The sequence below is a fragment of the Apaloderma vittatum genome, unplaced genomic scaffold (assembly GCF_000703405.1).
Source record: "Apaloderma vittatum isolate BGI_N311 unplaced genomic scaffold, ASM70340v1 scaffold12894, whole genome shotgun sequence".
Classification (NCBI taxonomy): Eukaryota; Metazoa; Chordata; class Aves; order Trogoniformes; family Trogonidae; genus Apaloderma; species Apaloderma vittatum.
In genome coordinates this window covers 509-22880 of record NW_009714385.1, presented here as the reverse complement: position 1 = coordinate 22880, position 22372 = coordinate 509, and the positions used below count along the sequence as shown (strand labels likewise).

The following is a 22372-nucleotide window of genomic DNA, read 5'->3' as shown; positions in this document are numbered from 1 at the left end:
CTATTTTGAATAAAACTTACTCTGGTTGCTTCAGTTTCAAACCTTTAAAAGGCATAAGAAATTAGAATTGGATTAAATAAATCTGTATTAGCAGAGACATACCCTTTAGGCTTATTTTCCTGCCTACTCAAAAATTTTATGTTTCAGTCTCTCACCATTAACAGAGGGAAAGTAAGAACATTTTTCTAGATGTTTATTGACACCCAGCATCTTAAAAGCAGATGATTTCAAAGGTTGACACAGAAGATACAGGAATAGAATAAACCAGACAACATCATCATGCCACTGTTTATATCTACAGTTCATTCCTGCCCTGAATGAATGCTTTGTGCATTTTTTTCATCTTTTCCAATTCTTGTTATGTGTAAACTGGAAAAACCACAAAAACGAGCAAGGATGACTTGATTTGTATGGAAGAAGAGTTACAGAATGAGAGAGGATTTTTAATACTCCTCAGGTTGGAAGAATTGTGTGTTGACTGTGTCGTGCAAGTGTGTGTCATGTGGGTAAAGAATACTGGAGATGCTTTAGATGCTTTTCCCTTGCTTGTCTTCCTCTGTCTTTAGTATCTGTCCTGAAAAGTTCCTTAAAAATCAGCATGAATAAGGGAATGATTTTGAAAATTGATTTCAGTGAGACACTGGATAATCTTTCTGTGCAATTTTTTGTAGTCACTTGGTTTCAGGGCAGTGGTGTTCTCAGGAATTAGCTGTCAATGATTTTAAGTTACATAATTTAATCTTTAGCTTTTCACCAGAAAGAGTACTGACCCTCATGAGAGTATCTGTACTTCTCGTGGACTCCATCTGTTCACCTAAAATGGAAATAACAAATATTTCAAATGCTTTTTTACTACATAATTTAAGTAGTTTTCTTACAGCTCACTGATTTGTTTGTAGCCTTGTGTTAACATGCGATGTATTGATGTGGTCCAGTTTTGACCCTTGAGAAGTAAAGCTCTGGGCTATTTTGGCAAGACTTACATGTTACTTGTTTACATGTTCTCAATTTACCATTTTTGTGTAGTTAAATTTTGGAATGTGATTAACTCAGAATCATATTGGAAAATAATTAGCCGAAGCAGGCAGCTCTTTGTTTTAAGAAATGAGAATGCTTTATCACCTGGGAGCCTTACTGAGGATCAGGCTGAATTCTCTAGCACTATGGAGACTTAAGGGCTATTTTTGAAGAAATAAGTGACAGTGCTTGGGTGAGTGCTGTCAGGTAGTAATAGGTGAGATTAGTGCAGTCTGTGATTGGAATTAGGACAGGCATGTTTTAGTGGTTTAACACTGCTGAGATTGACAGCTGGAAAGAGGATTGCATAGCACATTTAAAAAAGCAAATATTCAGAGAAAAGAGAGTGAGAACATTCAGTGAATTCTACTTACACCTCTTTGAGCTATTTTTGAGAGAGAGTTACTGAGGAGACGTGGATCACATCACATCACATCACATCTCTTATTGCCTAAAAATGTGCAAAGCCTGTTTCTGCCACTTTAGCTTGTAACATTGAGTAGGTTTCTCTTCTCCTCTTTGAACTGTTGCCTTCTACTGACTTACCAGAACAATGAGGAGACTGGGAGACTATTTCGTGAGGCAGTGTTAATGTATTTCCTGTTACTGGTATTTCTTAATCATAGTTTCTTCATATACCCACAAAAACAGGGGGAAGGGTGTAACAAACAGCATCACTCTTGGTTAACGTCTTGAATATTGTTTTGTATTCCTTCGAAATTTGTTGGCCTGTTAATTTTGGTGTGATAGCAGTAGAGATGTGCTTACGCTAGTCACGGCTATTTGGGCTAATAAGGTGGTGGTGAAAGGCACAAATTCTTGTGAGTGGATTTTATAAGCTGTCTGGACACTCTTGGTATGTGCTCAGGATGCCTACCTGTTCTGAAGCCTATACCTCCTGATATTCGCAAATCTCCTGATATTCACAAAATATTTGAAATATTTGTGAATATTCCTGATATTCGCAGAATTTGAAATCTCCTGATATTCACAAGATATATCATAATACATTACTTAATATTGTTCTTGATGCAAGTCTGATAATTTATACCAAATGTTAGGATTATCTATAGCAGACGGCAATCCAGAGAGGCTGAAAACTGATGTGTAGGTAGCGTATTATGTATTCCGGCAGATATGAAGCCTCTTTAGCTTAATATTAAAATGAAGGAAAAAATACTCTTCTGTGATTTCTTGACATACGTGTTGGACTGTTAGTCTTTAACTACCATTGTTCTGTTCAAGCAACCTGGAGATTGTTTACTCCATGTGTTTCACTGTGCTTGTGGTCCTATCTGTAATACCTAGAGGATGCATTTTGATATTTTTCATAATTTGATGTGGCAATAGGACCTAAAAGCCTCATAGTGATTAAGATTCACAAGCGAGGTGTACCCTGAATGTTTTACTGATAAATTGCTCTGTTAGCAGCAGAGCTAGGCTTCATATAAATGTTTCTTATGTAATTACTATCCTCTTATCCGTCTGCTGTTCTAGACCTTTCTTCCTCATAGTAAAAATGTCACTACGCACAGATTGATTCAGCTCAGATCCAGCTCAGATTGATTCAGAGCTGTCTGCAATCGTTATGTAGCCAGGCAGTGTGGATAGCTCAAGTTTGTGCTGCAGCCCTTTGCTCAGCAAGCTCAAGAAATTGTGTCTTTTTCATCTGCATTGCTGTTGATTTTCATGAAGCTCATGGGAACGTGGTGTATCAGAGGACATTACTTCTCAGTTTATTTTAACTGATTCTGGTGGTGAACAGATTCATTTAGAGGGATGAAGATGAAAGGAAGAGTGGGAAGAGGCAGGTGGACAGTATGAGTCATACATTTGATGTTTGACTGGGAAACCAGGCTAAAAAGGTCTTTGCTCATCTAAGTATAAGGCAAAACAGAACAGGCAGACGTGCAGTGGAATTATATGCAGTCTGTTATTTGTTTGGACCTCCTGTACATAACACTCGAAAAATGTTTTTTGTAAAGCTCTGTAATTCTACTATATATTTTCTTAGACCATTATATGAGGCTAGCAATGTGTTGTAGATAATGTATGGATCAATATTGCAGCATTTGATGCGATGGTCAGGGAATGTGCTTGAAAAAATACAGAAAATAAAATATTTTTTGTATAGCTTGCTCTTCACACCAATATAAGTGGATGAAGATTTGTGGAGTTCTGGGAACTGCATGTACATTGACTTAAAGATAGATAGAGAATTGTTTGTATTGGACCCAGTGTGTGGAGAATACTAGAATTTATTCAAAGGAGGGCAACAAAGATGGTGAAAGGACTAGAGGGCATGATTTACGAGGAGCAGCTAAGGATATTTGGTTTGTTCAGCTTAGAGCAGACTGAGGACATGACGTCATTGCTATCTACAACTTCCTCATGAGGGGGAAGTGGAGAAGGAGGTGCTGATTTCCTTCTGATGTCCAGTGATAGGATGTGAGGGAATGGTTTAAAACTGTGTCAGAGAAAGTCCAGATTGGATATCAAGAAAAAATTCTTCCCTAAAAGGGTGTTCAAGCAATAGAACAAGGTCCCTAGGGAAGTAAGTGGTCATGGCCCCAAGCTGTCAGTGTGCAGTAGTAGAATATTATTGAACTTTTCAATTGGAAGCGACCTACAGTGGTCATCTAGTCCAACTGTATTGCTAAGGGCATTTTCCAAATGCCTCTTAAACACCATCAGGATTGGGGCATTGACCAGCTCTCTAGGATGCCTATCCCAGTGTTCGACCACTCTCTTGATAAAGAAATGCTTCTTAATGTTGAGTCTGAACCTTCCCTGACACAACAGTGAACTATTCCCACATGTTCCATCACTGGATCCCAGGTAGAAGAGAGAAGTGCTTCCCACTCCACTTCTCAGTCAACAAACCTGCTAATGAATTCAACTCCAGCATTCAGATCATTGATAAAAATATTGAGCAGAACTGGCTGTAGAACTGAGTCCTGAGGACCATTGCTGGTGGTTGGTTGCCAACCAGATGTAGTCCCAGTCACTACAACCTATGATGTGCCATGAACCTGCTTGTCTCACTGGTGGACAACTTGTCCAGGAGGATGCTGTGAGGGACAGTATCAAAAGCCTTACTTAAAATCTAGAAAAACTATATCCATTGCCTTTTCTTCATCCATGAGGTGGGTGACCTTATTATTGAAGGATATCAAGTTAGTTAAACAGGACTTTCCCTTTGTCAACCTATGTTGACTGTGCCTGATGATTGCATTATTCTTTTAATGCCTTTTGGTAGTACCTAGTGTGATCTTCTCCCTAATTTTTCCAGGAACTGAGGTTAGACTTAATGGGTCTGCAGTTTCCTGCGTCTTCCCTCATGCCCTTCTTGTAAATTGGAGTAACATTCTGTGATCATTGTGGCCAAATGGGCACCTACCACCACATCCTCCATGAGTCCTTCTCCACTCACAAACAGCAAGTCCAGGAGGGCATCTTTCCTGGCTCACTGAGTTTGTCTTCCACAAACTTCAAGAATATGCTAGACTGCATGTCGCAGCAGCATGGTATTCTTGATTGATATTTGGGATGTTGAAATCTCCTGTTAGGACAAGGGCCACATATCGAGATTTCTCCCAACTATCCATTGAATAACTCATCAGTGCTTACATTCTAGCTGGGGTATCTGTAGATGACACCCACTACAACATCCGCTTTGTTCTCCACTCTGCTAGTCCTCACCCAGAGGTTCTCAAGCACATCATCGCTAATTGTAAGGGCTGTACAATCAAACCCCTCACTTACATACAGCACAACTGTTCCGCCTCACCTGCCCTACTGGGCAGCCCGTAGTCCCTCCATCCCAGCACTCCACTCATGGAACTCATTCTGCCAAGTGTCACTAATACAGGTGACATCATAGCTCTGGGAACTGACCAAAGCTTCCAGTTACAGGTACTATACTTTCTCTTAATTTTTCTCTCTCTGCTGTTACTGCCACTTAAAAACACCTATTTTTGGTTTTGTTGTGTGCTTTTATGGTGCTGGCTTTTCTGGTAACGTAAAGAGGTCATTTATTGCAGCACTGCTAAAGGTTTTGGACAAGTGACCAGTGATTTCAGAAGGCTCTAGGGCTCAGAATCTCTGTGTACTGTAGCTGTTCTGATCTTCTGGAGTATGGGGTGTGGTAAGGAGGGATGCTTTTGGAAGACTTCAACCATGGTGGAGCTTTCAGTTTAGAGCAGCAAAGGAGCTGTGAAGAGCATCTTACACGAAAAAGACAGTTGTTCCACTGTGTTGGGGAAAGTAGGAAGTAATCCACATTTCTAGTCCTGCCTCCAAGCCCTCTTTTTCCACTGAAAGAACGAGGAGGTCGTTGCCAGTGACATCATCTCATCTTGAAAACAGAAGTGTATGTGGAGGGAGGAGAACAGGAAGGGAATGTCTGAAGTGTGCTGCTAATAGAATTGTGACAGTATTGTGGTAGCTTCAGGTAATCTAGCACTAAATAATGCTGATAAAAGCATGATCCTGTCATTAGATAGTTTGTTAATCTGAACCTAATCAGTTTTTTGTTTATTTTGTTTTAAGATTTCTTATGTGTAGGACTGGTGTTAGCATTTATACTTTGAAACAAGAAGTAACTTATGTCAGTATTGTTATTTTTCCATGAATTTCTGTAAAACTATTACATTAAATAGCCATAGCTTTTAGAGTTCCGGTTCGTTTGTTTTTTTTTCCCCCACCCTGTCCTTCTCCCTTCAATATTTTCCATCTGTTGTGAAATGATTTCACAGGTAATTAGGCCCCTGCTGTCTTATACTTGGTGTATTCTGTTTTGTTTTACTCCTAGCTTGACTCTTGTGGTATCATATGAGTTGGAAATGACCTCTGTTTTTTATTGTACTCTTCTATATCTGAGTTTCATGATTCTTCAAGAAAAATATCCTCAATTACTAAATCAAAGCATCAGTCAATTTATAAATGTTTGCTGCTCTAGTGGTACTTTTTAACTTTCAGCTTCGTCAGAAATACCGTGATTTGTTTCAATATAGCACAATAGGAAGTCTCAACCAGGTGCATTTGTTGCAAAATGGGTATATCATTTAAATGTGTCTGATTAAATTCCACAAATTAAATAAAATAATGAATTATCCACTAATGTAGTTTTCTCTTTTTTTTCCGGATATTTTAATAGCATTTGAGATTTGGAGAAAATTCTTCATAGAAGTATAAATTTGTAAATTCTCTTACTGTTAACTAGACTGTCTTCCATGAAGCTGCTGATTCACATGAATTAGGAAATGATCCTTTTTTTTTTTTTTTTAATAGACTATTATGTCAGCCATTCTCTGGTTTTGCTAGGGTCTTATATTATCCTAATTGATTGGTAGTTAGTTGGATAAAATCTTTTGGGTAATATCTGTTACAGGGGCTAATAAAGAAGTTGTTTTCTTCCAGTTGATATAACACTTAATGTATGAAGAGTTTAGACAGAAGTGTTGTGATAACTATGATCTTGCATGGTTCTCAGGACTCCTTCTTAATTAATTTTTGGTGTCCAGTAATTTTTTTTTTTTTGAGGAGGGGGTCGGGGGAGGGGCATTGTGTGTGTCGATGAAACAGTTCTGAGAATAAAGCTTCACATCTTTAAACCAATGAGTTTAACTTAGAACTTGAATGAAGAGGTGCAGCAAGCTCATATTTGGGAATGTGCAGTGACTGGCCCTCTTAGAATTAAACCTTTGATTTTTTAGAAAGATTGTAACTGCAGGGATGGTATCTTTTACATTGCAGTATGCAGCCCTCTTTTTAAGATAATGTAGAAATAACCTCAGATATTTTAACCCTTAATCAACGTGTTCAGTAGCAAAACTGGGCATTTATTTTGAGGAACAAGGCAAAGGGATTTAAGGCTGAGGTAAAAGAATTGTATGTATGTTGCAGGAAAGCAGTAAACAGTGCCCGTAGGACAGCCTTGCCCATTATTAGGCTTGCATCATTTGAAATAAAGCTTTTAAAAATTGTTCATTTAAAAATGAACAATTCAGCGCCTGTTTTTATTTCTCATGCAGGCTTTCTTGCAAATTAGATCCAAAAGTACTGTTATTTTGCTTTTGCTGTTATCTCAGGCATCATGGTCATTTTTTTTCCTTCAAGGAGAAAGACGCAAAGCTAAATGTTTTTACTTCTTTTCTCACTTCTTGTTGCCAGGACAAATGCAGTTAGTGTCGTAGTAGTAAGCAGAGCCCGAGCCTCAGGTTACAGCAGGTGGTGTACCTTGAAGATAAATCAGCACCTGAAACCTGAAGTCTGAGTAGATTAGACAATGAACTGTCTGAGAACTTTGACACAGTTTCTTTGTTTCTTTATTTTATTTTGTGCATGCTAGCAGTAGAGTTAAAAAAAAACCAACACAAAACCCAACAAAACAACCAAATAATCACCCTCAGAAGCCCTCCTAGCATTTTAGATCTATGCAGGCAGAACAGTAGGAGAAAAAAAAAAAAGTTGTAATTTGGCAGTTACAAAAGTATGCCTAAATTAAGGAGTTTTTTTTAATGTATGATTAGAACTAGATTGCAGGCCTTGGTTTCTTGTGAAGAATTTACCGTAGATTAGAATTGATGGAATGAATTGATTGCATTAGAATTGATTGCATGTGCTGGTCCTTTGATTGTTTTCCATCTCGGTGGCCTCTAAATCGGGTGCACATGACCATCCACTGAGGTGCGGGAATTAAATATGAGGACTTATCTGAAAAAAAAGAAAGAAATTAAGGTCTATTTATGTATATATTGACACTGTCACCTTTGCTGGGTCCGCAGGTCAGATGATGCTGTGTCATGTCTGGTGCACAAGGTGTCCTGAGGTCGGATTTAGTACTCCACAGTGTGAAAGGGTCAGAGTAGCACCTTTACTCGTTCATTTGCTTTCAGTGTAATTGCAGCATGTGCAGTTTATGTTTGCCTGGTTAGGTGGGTTTATGGATTACATTACCTAGTTTTAACTGAACTATACCATACAAAAAGGGCAAGTGGCTTAAAATATTCCTGCAAAGGGACCATGGACTGAAGGTGATACTAATAACGTGAGCACATGTGAACAGTGAGAACGTGGCAGAGCTGACACTTCTCCTACTCCTAGTATGAGGTTTCTGATCAGCTGTGTTATGAGGTACAAATGATGGCAATTAGATCTGACAAGATGTTGGGCAAAAAAAGTTTAGGTTTATCAAGGAAGGCTATTTAAAATACATCCACTATAGTCCATGATGAACCATACCCTAAGAGAATATTGTACCTTGAGATTATGATTGTATGAAGCCATCACAGTTAGCAAGGCATTTAAAAACTAGACATCCAGAACATAAGGACAAACATCTATGATGTTTAATGTCATGTGATACTCAGTCCAGTACTTTATAACATATTGCTAAACTTAGCATTAGATCTTTAGAAGCCTCTTTTGAGGTTTTTCAAAAGCCACATACTGTTAGGAAAACACTTGATCATCCTGCTGCAGTAAAATACTTGAAATAATACATGGAAAACAATACATGCTGACAAACTAAAGTGTTTGTTTGACAAAGGATCTGTTATCCTTTGTCAGCAGATACTGTTGGAAGATGTCTGGAAAACATTGCCAAAGATTTGAAGAACCAAATATTAGAAAAAAAATACACAGTGTGGGAGGCTTGCTATACACTTGGATGAAAGTATAGATGTTTGTAATGTTGCATAGAATCTAGCAACTACCATAAGCTGTGTTGATAATGAAATACACCAAGAACCAAGTCACTACAGAAAGATGCACTAGAGAGGATACATTCTTAATGGTAAATGACTTCTTCAGTAACAACTTTTTTTTTTTTTTCCTTTAAAAAAACAAGTGTGCAAATGTAACCACTGATGGATTGGCTACTTTGACTGAAGGAAAAAGGATTCTGAGGTGAGATTACCACATGTGGAATTTCATTCACTGCATTGTTCATAGGTGAATACAAGACTGAGAGGAGACCTTACTGCTCTCTACAACTACCTGAAAGGAGGTTGTAGCGAGGTGGATGTTTGGTCTGTTCTCCCTAGTAGCAGGTGATAGTACAAGGGGACATGGCCTTAAGTTCCGCCAGGGGAGGTTCAGGTTGGATATTAGGAAGAATTTCTGTACTGAAAGGGTTGTCAGGCATTGGAACAGGCTGCCCAGGGAGGTGGTTGAGTCACTGTCCCTGGAGATGTTAAAGAGACGAGTAGATGTTGTGCTGAGGGACATGGTTTAGTGGTGTTGATAGGGCTGGGACAAAGGTTGGACTTGATGATCTTTGAAGGTCTCTTCCAATCAAAACTCTTCTATGCTGCTATGATAAATTGGCGCCAGAAGCGCACAAACTGCTGCAGGATATCATCAGTGTGGTTAATTGTATGAAAATAAAACCTTTAAATAGTAATATCTTTATAATAGTTTGTGATGACATGGGGAGTGACCAGGAAAATCTGTTGTACCATGCAGATCGTTATCAGGGCAAAGTGCTTAAAAGAGTTATAAAATTTCAAGATGAATTACACATTTTTCTTTCTCAAAAAGATGGATGTTTGGAACTTGCTGACCTGTCTTGTGATGACAAGTGACTGTCAGCAGTATGCTAACAGATATTTTTTTAAAAATAAACACACTTTAATGTGTACCTTTAAGGTGAAGGTGACATTTTAACGATAATCAAGAAAGTGACTGTTTTTGAAAGAAGCTTGTGGTATGGAGAAAGCATTTTGGAAACATTTCCAAATAATCTTGTTTTCATCACCATGTGAATTTGTTGCCAGAAAAGATGTGTGTCATCTGTAAAAACTCTTGTATCTGTACAGTTAAACTTGGAAACAGAATTTCCCCACCTGTTAAAAGTCTTCCCAGTGAAGAGCTGGGTTTTGAGCCCATTTATTAAAAATACAAAAATCTAACACCTTCCATTAGCTTGCAGTATCAACTGATTGGTTTCTGGAGAGATGGAAATTTACTGGACAGATTTCAAGAAAAACCCTTGTATGATTTGTGGATGGGAATGAAAAATGAGTATCGTGTGTTAGAAGTTTGGTGTTAGAAGTGCATGATCAAAAAGGTTTTTGACAACTGTCCTCATATTATTATTGATACCAATTAATATTCACAGAAATAAATATATGGAAGCTCATTGAGATAGCGGAAAGTGTCTTTTAAGAGTACCTGTTCTTTTCTCATGTTAAATAGTTGTCTGACAGAAACAGAGGATGTTTTACTTCTGGCTTTGTTTCAGGTGTAGTAATTTAGGTGAACAGGGATGATGTCTGGGATAGTGCAGCTCTGATCTTAGCTGCACTATTTTGGTTGCCGGATGCTAAGATGGGGTGGTCCTTGTGAAGTGCTTGCTGTCTCCATGAGGGAAGTGAGTGAGTTGTGGGTAGAGAACAGTGGTATGGAAAGCTGATTGCAAATCTAGGGGTAGAATTCAAATGTTTCTTGTCTGTTGCATTACTGCTTTCAGGTATTGTTCTGGGGCTGACTTGATTTAAAAGGCTGTAAATGTTTCAGATGTTTTGTTCGTTTGCAGTTTTTGGTGCTCGGCTGAAATCAGACCACGAGTGTAGTTTCTGTCGGTAGGAATACTGATCTATCACAGCTGAATTTTTTTTTTCTTGCCTTGCACAGTTGTTCTAAACAGTGCAAATGTATGCATTGCTGAAGTGTCTTGGCATCCTCAAAGGTAACGTAAGAAAATTTCCAAAGTAATTGTTTTTTTTTAACTGGTGTTATGAAATAATGCTTTCTGCCATACCTAAGTAACACTTGGTAACTTGCTGATTAGTTTTTTATGTAAGAGCTGTAGCTAATATGCAAAGATAGGTACTGTTTAACAAGCTACCTCTGTGCTTTTTTATTTTAGGCTAAAGCCTCACCTCTGACATGGCCACAGCCTCACCAAGATCTGATGCAAGTAACAACCATAATGGAAGATTACAAATGCAAGTAACAGGCAAGTAGTGATTTGTATCATGGTAGTTTTTACAGGAAAACATGCGTATTTTAAAAAAGCAATCTTTGAAATGAGTGTAAAAAAATAGATCAATATAGTTAATATTTTAATGAACAACTTGAATGTTACAGTTAAGAATATGGCTGTAATATTTGCAGATGAATTAAAACTAGGTAGAGGTTATACAGTGAGTTGGATGACAGTGCTTAATAGTATTTTCAAATTAGAAAAAAAAAAAGAGATTCCGCGCAACAGTAGTGACAAATGTAAAGAATTTTGCTTGGGAACAAATATTTAATGGCACAAACTCTGTAGAGAGAACACATATTATTGAAATCCTATAAAAAAGGTGGTTGTAGTGACCCCCAAGCTGAAAATGGGTGCAGCGTTATAGTGAAGCCTGAGAAGAACTGGAGCAGATCACAAAATCTACTAGCCCTTCAGAAGATTAGAGTCTTTGATTTTATATCAGGTAAATATCTGTTGAGAATATCAGTGTTATGTGTTATTCTTAGGGCAGCAGGTTGGATTACACAGCCTTATAAAATAATTTAGATAGGAAGGGACCTTTGGGGACTTCCTAGTCTAATACTGAAAGCAGGGCTACCTCTGAAGCTGAATCATGTTGCTCAGGCTGTTGTCCAGTTTAATTTTCATTATCTCGAAGGCTGTAGTCTACCAGCTTTCCTGGGCAGCTTGTTCTGGTGATAAACAACATCACTGCAAAAATGTTTTTCCTTCTATCACATTGCAATTTACAGTGTTGCATTTTGTGAGTGTTTACTTTTTTGCTTTTGCTGTGCTGGTTTTCACAGTTTAACAGGCAGAATTCAGCCATCCCCGTATCTTTTAGGAGGGAGATGGAGTGGGGCTACAAGTAATTCTGGAAATTTCTGATTGTGTTGAGCACAATTTTTTCACTTGATGTCAAACAGGCCCAGTAGGTTACACATTTTACCATTCACAGATGAGAACTGGCCAAGGGCATGACAGTCAATATCGGTCTTAGCTGCTCTCTCTGTGGGATGTCAGAGCAGAGCAAAGGCTTGTTGTAGTCCGAAGATAAGCAAAATGCATCCAGGTGGTCAAGTTCGATAGGTAATTGTGACAGTGTTGCAATAATCAGAAGTGAAAACATTAGCAGCAACTAGTTAGATACTGTGCATAAATATATAAACACATACGTGTATGTATATATGTATTATTTTACAGTTGATAAATAACTTGAACTTTCCAGAGATCCTGGGAAATCTGGGAACTCTGAAATAAGAATGAGTGCACGACCAAGGATATATTAAGGCTATCTTGAATAAAATTTGGAAAAAACATGAGTAAGATACCAAGTCTTAAAAAAAGCTGCATCTCAAGAGATAGATAACCTGGTCATCTTTGGAACATCCAGCATGATGTGAGAAAAAATACCTTGTTGGGAGTCCCCAAAATAACTATTTTATCAAATTATATGAGAGGAACCTTAAAACTGATGAACCTTGTGTAAGAATCATATAATTTGATAATGTGATGAATCATCAAAACTGGCAATAACTTATCACATAGATGGAGCCACCTGTAGGTTGAATATTTATAATTAGAAAACCTGAGTTACACAGATGACCTGTAATTTCAGTTCTGTGTATGCAGAATTGATCATTTTGTTATGTTGTAGTGTGCTGCTCCTTACCTAAGTAGTCTTGTGTTTTTCCCTCTTGACTTCAAGAGATCTGGTTTAAGGATCAAAGTGGGAAGAAATCTGTACAATTTTTAGGATTAGTTTTCTGAAGGTTTAGTTTTCTCTGTAGTCTTTACTGCAAGATCAGAGGAATGCCAGTGGCAGTACAGAGAAGGAAGTGGGAGACAGGAGTGACATACACTGGTTTATGCTCTGATTAGTTTATGCTGCTGTAGAATCTAGACTTAAATTTCAGGAACTGTACATAAACCACACTTTTATAAAGGCACAAAGTAGCATATACTCATTTTGTAGACTAGAGAATTCATATGGTGTGGTGACTTGAGTTTTGACAGTTACAGCATGTTGCTGACAAGTTTTTCTTTTGGTACTTTTTCAAATATACTTGGCAAGGTGTCTTGTTAGTTCGTTTTGAAGTCTTTTGCCAATATTTGTTGCTTAGTTGTAATGTTTTTAAAAGAAGTCCTAATCAAAAAATGATAATGGTCTCCTTTCATGTTTGGAGACTCAAAATTCAATGACTTTAAAACAACATTGGACAAAAGAGGAGAAAGAAAACAAGCTTGAATATTATAGTAATAATATACCTGTATTTTTGCTTTCTAAAAGCAACTACATTATTTGCTAAGTATGGAGGAAAAAATACAGAATAAATAAATTGTTAAGCATTAACAACCTTTATAATAATTTCAGATGAAAGCATATGACTCGTGTGTGGAATTATGTTTTTAGTCTTCTGCATTTAATCTTTCATTGCTATCGAGGCTGCATTTTCCTTTTATGACACATGGCTTAGGCTGGGCTTATCAAATGTGAGGGAGTTAGCTGTGCACGCTTCCCTTGAAATGAAGTAAAAATCTGTGGCTAATGCCTTTAGAATCTTGGACAGTTACATCCCACCAACTTTCAAGTTACTAGTATGTACATCTCAGAGTACTGTAATCTAGAAATACATGTCAGACCTTTTTTTGTCCCCCTTTCAGACAGTTTTGTTAACTTCCACTTATTCTTGAATTAGCAAATACCGTACAGAAAAGTAATTGTACTGTCTCTTCGACCCAGACCAGTGAGTGGCGAAGAGAATATGTCACACTTGGTTTGAACTATCTGACAAAGTAGGTTTTATTAAATAAAAGCTACCATTTTAGCATCGACCTCTTTGTGTTCAGCAGAAGAGGTGAGAAATAACTTTGCTGTACTGTGTTTCATACATTGTGTAGGCAGTACATTTTCTATTTCTTGGGAACAGGGTGCTGTTATAGATAAAGCACTGTATTTTATTAGTTTCTAGTGCCAAACTGAAACGGAAAAAAAATTGGTTTGGAACAACTTTTTACACGGAATTAACTGCAGATGGAGAAATTAAGAAAACAGCAAAATCAAGTAGTTCTTCAAATCCAAAATGGGATGAACAGCTGACAGTGTAAGTAGATTTTTTGGTTGTTTAATACTATTTATTAGGCCGACGTTGCAGGCAAATATTTACTAAGCTTGGCTGCCTACATAGTTTTTGCTGGCTTTTGATGACTAAATGTAGACATAAGATGATATTTATTTGAAATTATTTTTTTCCTCAATTCTTAGAACGGTTTAAGAATATTTTCTGAACAGGGAGTGTTCCTTGCATGCAGTTGCAATACATTGTATACTCTTGATATTTCTTACCACTGTGGATCATTCAAGTTTACAGAATGATTTTCTGGAAATTCCTTCAGATTTGGCATTCGCATTACAGACAGACAGACTACCTCCATCATTAATATTACTTAGAGATTCCTCTCTAGAAGGCACTAGTGGTTGTAACTATGTCATTCTCAACCTTAAAAGGAAAAAAATAAATCTCAGCTGGATAAGTAGAAGTTGAGGAATGTCACTTTTTCATTTAAATTTCCTAATGAAGAGATGCATGTAGAGAACCAGTTTAGTGCAAAGTAACGTTGCAACTTAACCTAATATCTGACCTTTTTGGTCTTTTTGTGGCTTTATTTGGTTTAACTGTGCCATAGGCATAGATATACCTGAATAAGACTTTGAAGAATAGGCTATTTTGCATGATGCAATCAAGTGGAACGTGTTGTTATATAGTCAAGGTTGTACAGCTTCAGGTTTGGGTCTGGAAACAGTACAGCTGCTCTCAGGTGGCCTTGAGCTTGGGCCAGTGCGTTTTACGGCAGCTGGCCTGTCTTCGTGCGATAGCCAGCATTGTTAGTAGTAGGAACCATTGCCAAGTTCTGCAACTAACAGTGCTGGAGAGTGGGGAGTGGCACAGCATACCTAGCTTTGGGGGGAACTGTTTGCTTGGGAACACACACTTCCTAACTAGAGAGCTGGGCTGAAGCAAGGAGGGTATTCCTGTGCCCACCTCTCTCAGTATTTCAGGTTTAGTAGAGCTTATTAGCGCTTTGCAGTGTTGCAAAAGAGAATAATGCGGTCTTATACCTGGCAGTGATTTCCAAGAATTGTTACTAGCACAAGTTGAGAGGCCTTAGTGTGTTCCCAGAGAGCAGAGTTTCTACTGGGGAGACAGGTTTGATTTGGCAGGTGAGGTGATAGAAATGAGGTGGTTTGGCATTCACAGAAGAGGCAAGCAGACTAATTCCAGCAATAGTGTTACTTACTTAGAGGCTTGCGCTGCCCTTATATATATATATACACACACATACCTAAAAGGTATCCTGGCGCCCTGTTCCTCCAGATATTGGAATGGTATTGCTTCGGTTGCCCAGACCATCTGAGGATAAGTGAACTCTCTGGCTTTCCAAATTGCCTTAGTTTTGTGGGCCTGCATGAGCACCAGCAATGTTTCCTGTATGAAGGTGTGGGGTTTTTTGTTTTCTTTACTTTGTTGAGCTGGTCTTTTAGGAAGACATCCATTACAAGGCAGTCTATTCAAAATATAAAAATATGTTTGCTCATGGCTTTCAGCAAACTTGATCCGTGTTGTCCGACACGTTCAAAGGACTCTAAAGCTAGGCCGGTTGCTGGAAGGGTGGGGTTGTTTTTAACATTGTTTTCATCAGTGCTGATGTAACTTTCTGTAGCCAGAACTGATGAATATGTGGCCTTTGACCTTTTGCTGTGCAGGGATTCTACTCCATCGTTCACAGCCAGGAGCACTCTTGCAGTACGAGACCCTGTACTACAAAACTTACTCTGCAGGGCCTAGCATAGCTCCCTGCGCTTCTTCTTGAGCAGGGGAGAGATCACTGCCAGAGGTTATCATAATATTACTGTAATTGGGTCCTTTACCTTTCTGCTTCCCTCCAATTTTTACTTTAGCTTCATCATTTGATTTCCCCCCTCTGATTTCTGTGAGTATGCATTATGGTTTTATATATATTTGTGGACTCACAAATAATATTTTATCAACACTTTCATGGCAAGCTGACGCCTATGAAGTGGTTTCTTCCTGCTTACATGTAACTGATTGGTTGCTTTTTCCTTTTTATTAACTATTTAATATTTTTGCTTATAGTGACAAATGTAGTTACCACCTTTTTCTCCATATTTAATAATATGAGTTTTTAGTTAGAATTCTGGACTAACGAGGAATAGAGAAAATATGTCTTTCATAAATAAAGATATGTTTTATATAACCGAGATTTGAGTTTAGCATAGATTATTCTGATACTCCTCAAATTCCTTATGCTATTGTAGTAATGCACTTAAGTTTGATTTTAAGTATCAATATCATCGTGCTTACAGTTCTTAGCTAAAACTTTCCCCTTCCAGTACAAAACCTTATTTCAGTTAATTAGTATCAAGAAATACAATAAATATGAGAAGGTGAATTAAGTTTAAATCCTAATAACAAGAACAAATACTTTAAAATCTGTATATATTTTTTTAAAAAATGTATTTTATATGCAGGAATGTGACTCCACAGACTACGCTGGAATTTAGAGTGTGGAGCCATCACACTTTAAAAGCAGATGCTTTATTAGGAAGAGCCACTGTAGACTTGAGACAAGCTTTGGAAATACACAATAGAAAATGTAAGTTATCATGAAGGATATTTTGAGTAAAGTAGAATTATTTTTACTAATCTATATATCAAACTGGCAAGGAGCCTACTAACTAAACGTGTAATTACAACTGACTTTCAGCTGATGTCTTTACTTGTCTCTTCTGGAGATGTCTGTGCTTTTGAGAACAACTTAAATATAACAATGGGATATAATAATTTTGAAACTAACATTATTAGAGTATGAGTTACTGCAAATGAAGTAAAAGCAGAAGTGATTAAATACAATGTTTTATGGCAGACTAGTAACTAATTTGCTGGAAGATCTGTTTTAGACTTTGTTAAAAAAAAAAAAGTCTGAACTTTCAGAAAAGCCATCTATGTAATTTTTCATGTTTTCCTTCCTGGAATCACTAATAGGAAAGCTGGATATTTTCCCCACATAATTTAGCTGCACAGAGAGCAATAGAAACCGCTGATTCATGAAGCAATTGAGAACTTCCTCACAGTACACTAAAGATTATTGGGTTCTGTGAAGCTTCTAATTTTGCCTTAACAGAATTAGAACAGGTCTTCTTTATCTAATTTACTTTCTCAATTTATTTTTTTTTTACTTAGTACAAGAAGGTGGTGAATCCACACTTTAAATTCCACCCCTGAGTGGCAGTAGAATTCCAGCTAAAGCATTCTCCAGTTTTCTCAAAATTTAGGCATACAAACCTGAGAGTTCTGTTTAAGGAGGTGAGAGTAAAGGAGAGCCAAAATCAAGTGGATTTTGTTCAGCAATAAAGATTCTGCCCAAGATTCCACAGTTAAGCAGAAAAATTACCTTTTTCTGTTTTTTTTTTTTGTGTTTTTTTTTTTAAGTTAATAAAAAGGTATCAGAAGAAACTGGGTTGTAATAATAATAGCTGAAAAATTATTAATATTTCAACTATTTCTGATGAAATAATTAATATTTTACTGCTGTAGATCCAGAGGATGTAGGGTCAAAAAACTTGGCAAATTCTTTCAGGGAACGGTTGATTGAATTAGCTGTACATTGGACCAAAAGTAATTTATTTATATGCAGTGTTTCTGATTTGGGCAGATCAGTGGTTTGACACACACCGGGTTTTCTGGTAATTCAGTGGTAAAAGAATCTGATTGGTATCCTTCAGTCATTCAGTTATTGATATCTGATCGAAAATGCAGCAATTGAAATGCTTTTTACTGAAGAACATGGAAAGGGGAAGTCCTCAAAATGCAGAAACTTTAGAATTAGTGCTGTAACTTTCTGCTGCTGAGTACTGAATTGCTGCCTACGCCCCTCCCAGCTTTCTTGCCAGCTCTGGTGGACTTCTGCCAGCTCTTGGGCTCTGGCCTGGGGAGATAACCTGTTAAAATAGCAGAGGCTAAACCAATTGCCCTTTGCAGAAATGGTGGTTTTTAAAATAAGCTAATTTAGCAACTCTGTGGTAGGTCAGTCTGTTCTTTCTCCTCTTTAAGGTAGTGCCATTTTCCAAAATGCAGATTGCTTAATCAATAATTTTGTGGGTTTGAGAGCTTTGTACTTGCTCCAGCAATTTAAAATATTTTGAAATCCATTGCACTGTAACAGTGAGTGTCTGCTAGTAACTGCTGCCCAACTACACTGTTGAACCTGCTCTTTAAGGTAACGCCTTGGGGATATCTGGCAATAGCTTATGGAAGCCTTCCCCCAATGTTTATTGTTTGTTTATGATATATGTTGAGAATTAAAAAAATAAGAAAATGCTAGCTTAATGCGTCGAAGTGCACAGTGAGCTTGGAATGCTATCATGTGGAGGGAAATATGGTGGCATAACTTGGAAAATTAATCTTTTAATCTAAGACCACAGATACTAAAAGGTCTTAAGCATTTTAACCTGATTAATGTGAGCTCATAGCCGTCTGTGTTTGGATGTTTTGACATGTAGTTTTAACTGCCATGCTAGTGATATTTGGTTTAGAGAGAATCACACAGCATCCACAGCATGTTATACCTCTGGATTACGTATGTCTCTACAAATGTGTGCATGAGTTGTCAGTCGTACTGAAATCTTTTACTGCACCACACACTTATTTTTTAATATCTCAATTATTTCAAGATTTCTTTTGATAAAAATAGTTTCTGATTTAAGTTTTGGTTACTTGAAGTATCCTCTGAGTTGGGATCTATGAAAATGCTAGTAAGAATTTGAAAAAATAATTCTAAGAAATGAGGAAAGACTGTATGCAGTCTTTGCATTTACTTCTTCCTCAAAGTGATGTTCTTTCCAGTGGTCTCTTAGATGGCATTGGAAATGAACATATGGTCTGGTTGTAGAATGCGGTTCCCTGTGACTTGTAATATGTGGACTTGTAGTTCACTTGTAGTTTGACTATAAGCTTTCTCGTGTTGTGTAGGTAGTGCACAATTTCAAAAGGGCTTAGTGGAAACAGCAAACCTGGGAAATAATTATCAACAAAGCTCTGAACCATGTGGATCCTAGACAGTACCTATAGGATATACTGTGTAAATGGCCAATTTATTTCTTACAACAAACTGCTTTTACCTTAGTGATTTCTACATTGATTTGAATCATCTGAGTATTTCTAATAATCAGTTTTGTACAACTAAATACAGGTATCACATTTTTGTGTTGTCTCTTCTAATGTTGTTTAAATTCTAATATTTCCTTTATACCTTCTCTCCTTCTCTCCCTCTACCCTCCCTAACTCCACTTTTAGTAGAGAAGGTGAAAGAACAGTTGAAACTCTCTTTGGAAAACAAGAGTGGCATGGTGCAAACAGGTGAACTGACAGTTGTGCTAGATGGTTTGGTTGTTGAACAAGAATCTCTTACAAATCTCAGTTCACCAGCAACCAGTAAGTTAAAATAATTAAGTCAGATGGTAATATTTTGATAAAGATTTCAAACAGATATAATATTTTTGTTGAATTTATTTCTTACTGTTCAGTAGAAGTTCAGCAAAATGGCGAGGCGGTGCATGAAAGCAGAGATCCTTCAGCAAGAAGTACATCCAGGTTTGAATCTATTTTTGTTTACACTGTATGAAGCATATTAATAGATTTATCAGTTGAAATGTGTGGGTTATTTGTGGTTTGGGTTTTCTAAACATTTTTTCGAAGGCAATAATTTAGGGCTTGGCAATTAAAATTTATGTTACAGGTTTCAGAGACATTAATTTTATGGCAATTACATAGTTTAACTTGAGAAGAATTAAATTTACAACTCTATTCTGCTGATAGAGTGTGCTCTCTGCTTTGCCGTTGCTTCTTGGATGTGTAGACTTCTGAACATAAAAATTCAGCTGATTGGAAGTCTACTAAATGCTGCAGCAGAGATTAGGATAACGTTATTCAGTGGTTTTGTGCACTTACTCCATTTGTTCTCTTCTGTGGTTTGAGAACCATTTCTATTCACATCTACCGACTTGTTGCAATGTGCGGAAGGAAGAAGAAAAAAAAAGCCTAAATTGCTTCCCCCTCACCCAGTTCCTTTTTCAAATCATAGTCAGGGATTTAAGAGACTTGTATTGAGTTTAGGAAGCAGTGTTCAGAACGCTGAGGCAAAGGATTTGCCTGCTTCAAGCTAAAGTGGCATGAAAAGGACTTTGGGATCTATTTAGAGCTTCATGCTTGGCTTCTCTATCTTGATACCAGCTCAAGGGCTGCTTGGAGAGAAGTATGAGTAGATTATTTGCCTTCTCACCCCTAGTGAGTGAAATAGGTCACTATTCAGATCAGTTTAATGTTCCTGGCCTGCTCAGTTACCTTATGGTGAGGCCGTTTCCATTTACATTCTTAAACGATGGAGTAAAAAAACATACAGTTGCTCTGAGTTCGAGTGACAGGGACACATTTGTCCTTGTACGCTTCACTTGATTCTTTCTTTGAATATGTGGAGGTTTGTCTCTGTTCCTCCATGGATGCCCAGTATGAGGGAGTGAGGATAGTTTTCGCATCAGAAAAGTCTAGGATTGTTAGAAGTGATGTGATGCACATCTGCCTGTTCTTTTGAAAGAGGAGTGACAATCATTTGTTTTCATGCAGCTATTTTTGCTGGAAGTGTGGCTTTTACTGGGATCTTGCTCTTGATATTGCTGTTTTGATTACAGCAGTTTTTTATACAACTATTCAGCAATTTTGCTTTACAATTTTAAAATTAAGATGTGAAGGAAAGTTCTAAGGTAGCTTCTGTGCATGTCTTTAGCAAGCAAATTGGATTTGTAATCTAGAGTTGAAATGAGATAATGCTTTTAATTCTGTGTTTATATTACTCCTTTGGAGTTGGGTAAGGTAACGTAGAAATGCTACTTCTTCCTTTCCCACTCTGTGAAATGAGGCTACTAACAATTCTGACATTTTTTGTCATCTGTTTAACTTCTCTTTAATTTTTAGCCTCGACTCTTTGAGAAGATGGGCAGTTGGCATTAAATGTAATTTTCACAATATGTATCTCTAGTGGGTGGCTTTAAGCATTTTGGGATGGATTTAAGTAAAAGCGGTGTAATTGAACAAGGCTTTCCATTGGCAAACCCTTACACTACATTTATTTATGTGTGGCCTTATAAACACAGAGCTTCCTGTGTGTATCTGTCCTCACAATATCCCTTCCTGCCTATGCATAGAAAAGCTCATCTTGTTTTCCTTTTACTGAGGGGCAGTTTTGTTACTTTCTTAATGTTATGACTAGAATAATTTTTGGAAATATTACAAACAAAACCAATTATTCCACTTGCTTAATGAGAGAAAGAATTTTCCTGCTCATAGCTATGCTTTGGGAGGGTCCCTAAGGCAGTTTTGGAAGATGTGGCAAATGCATCAGTCTGCCCAACCCAGTTCTAATGTGTCATTGCAAATAAAAAATGAAGTGGAAAATGAAAGTCTTAGATAAGTATCTGAAATTCTCAAAACCAAAATTTGCCTTAATTCTTTTGGTCTTCCACTTGACTGTTATCTCGGCTGCAAGCATTGTCCTATAAACTGTTGTGAACTTACTTTTATTTCCTTATTTGTTGTTTTTAGCATGATTTAGTGTAAGATTTGGTTTCATTGCATAACTGTTGAACATGTTGATTGTAGTAACCTAAAATGATATTTTATTTTTACCAAGATCTGCTTGTGACATTTCTAATGGGATAGACAATCAAGTACCTTCCAACTCTGTAGTACAGAATACGTTCTGTATAGAAGCTGTTAATGGGGACAGCACACCATCTCCTGCTCACGTTGCAGCCAGACCCAAAAATACACCAGTACCAAAACCACTTGCAGCTCAGCCTGTCAACAGCACTGGTAAGAATGGGAGAGTTGTAAGAACATGCTCCATAAGGCTTTTTTATCTGGTTGAAGTGTATCTGAAGTCAAGCCGGTTTTTCTACATGTTTTGTGTTAGTTTTCAAAAACACTGGAAAGATATTTCTGGGCTTGAATGTATAACCTTGCATGTCCACTTCTTTGAATTTTTCTGGAGTAGATCCATTTGTAATTGTACTAACTTCCATACTTTCCCATTAGTTCTCTTCCTCATGAAGAAAGATGTAAAGAGTCCAGAACTTACATTTCTCTGTCCCAGATGACTAACCCTTATTACTGATTGTCTGCATGAAAAAACAGATTTGTTTCACAATTAATTTCAGTTTCTTTTGCCATTGGATAAATCTGATTTTTAGTGCTGTCGGGGAAACTGCTGTGCACTGAGTTGAGGAGGGGGTGTCAAGAGGAAGGGGCC

The 22372-nt window shown here is 37.4% G+C and overlaps 1 protein-coding gene across 1 annotated transcript; it reads left to right on the top strand.

Moving 5' to 3' along the window:
- Window positions 1-10889: 10889 nt before the first annotated feature.
- LOC104273416 (NEDD4-like E3 ubiquitin-protein ligase WWP1) lies at window positions 10890-21953 on the top strand (the record flags this gene model as incomplete). The annotated part of the gene is made up of 6 exons (XM_009868753.1): window positions 10890-10981; window positions 13956-14094; window positions 16542-16666; window positions 19366-19503; window positions 19599-19662; window positions 21755-21953. Coding segments are annotated over exons 1-6 (735 nt in total), but the record flags the coding sequence as incomplete, so codon positions are not given.
- Between the last annotated feature and the right edge of the window lie 419 nt (window positions 21954-22372).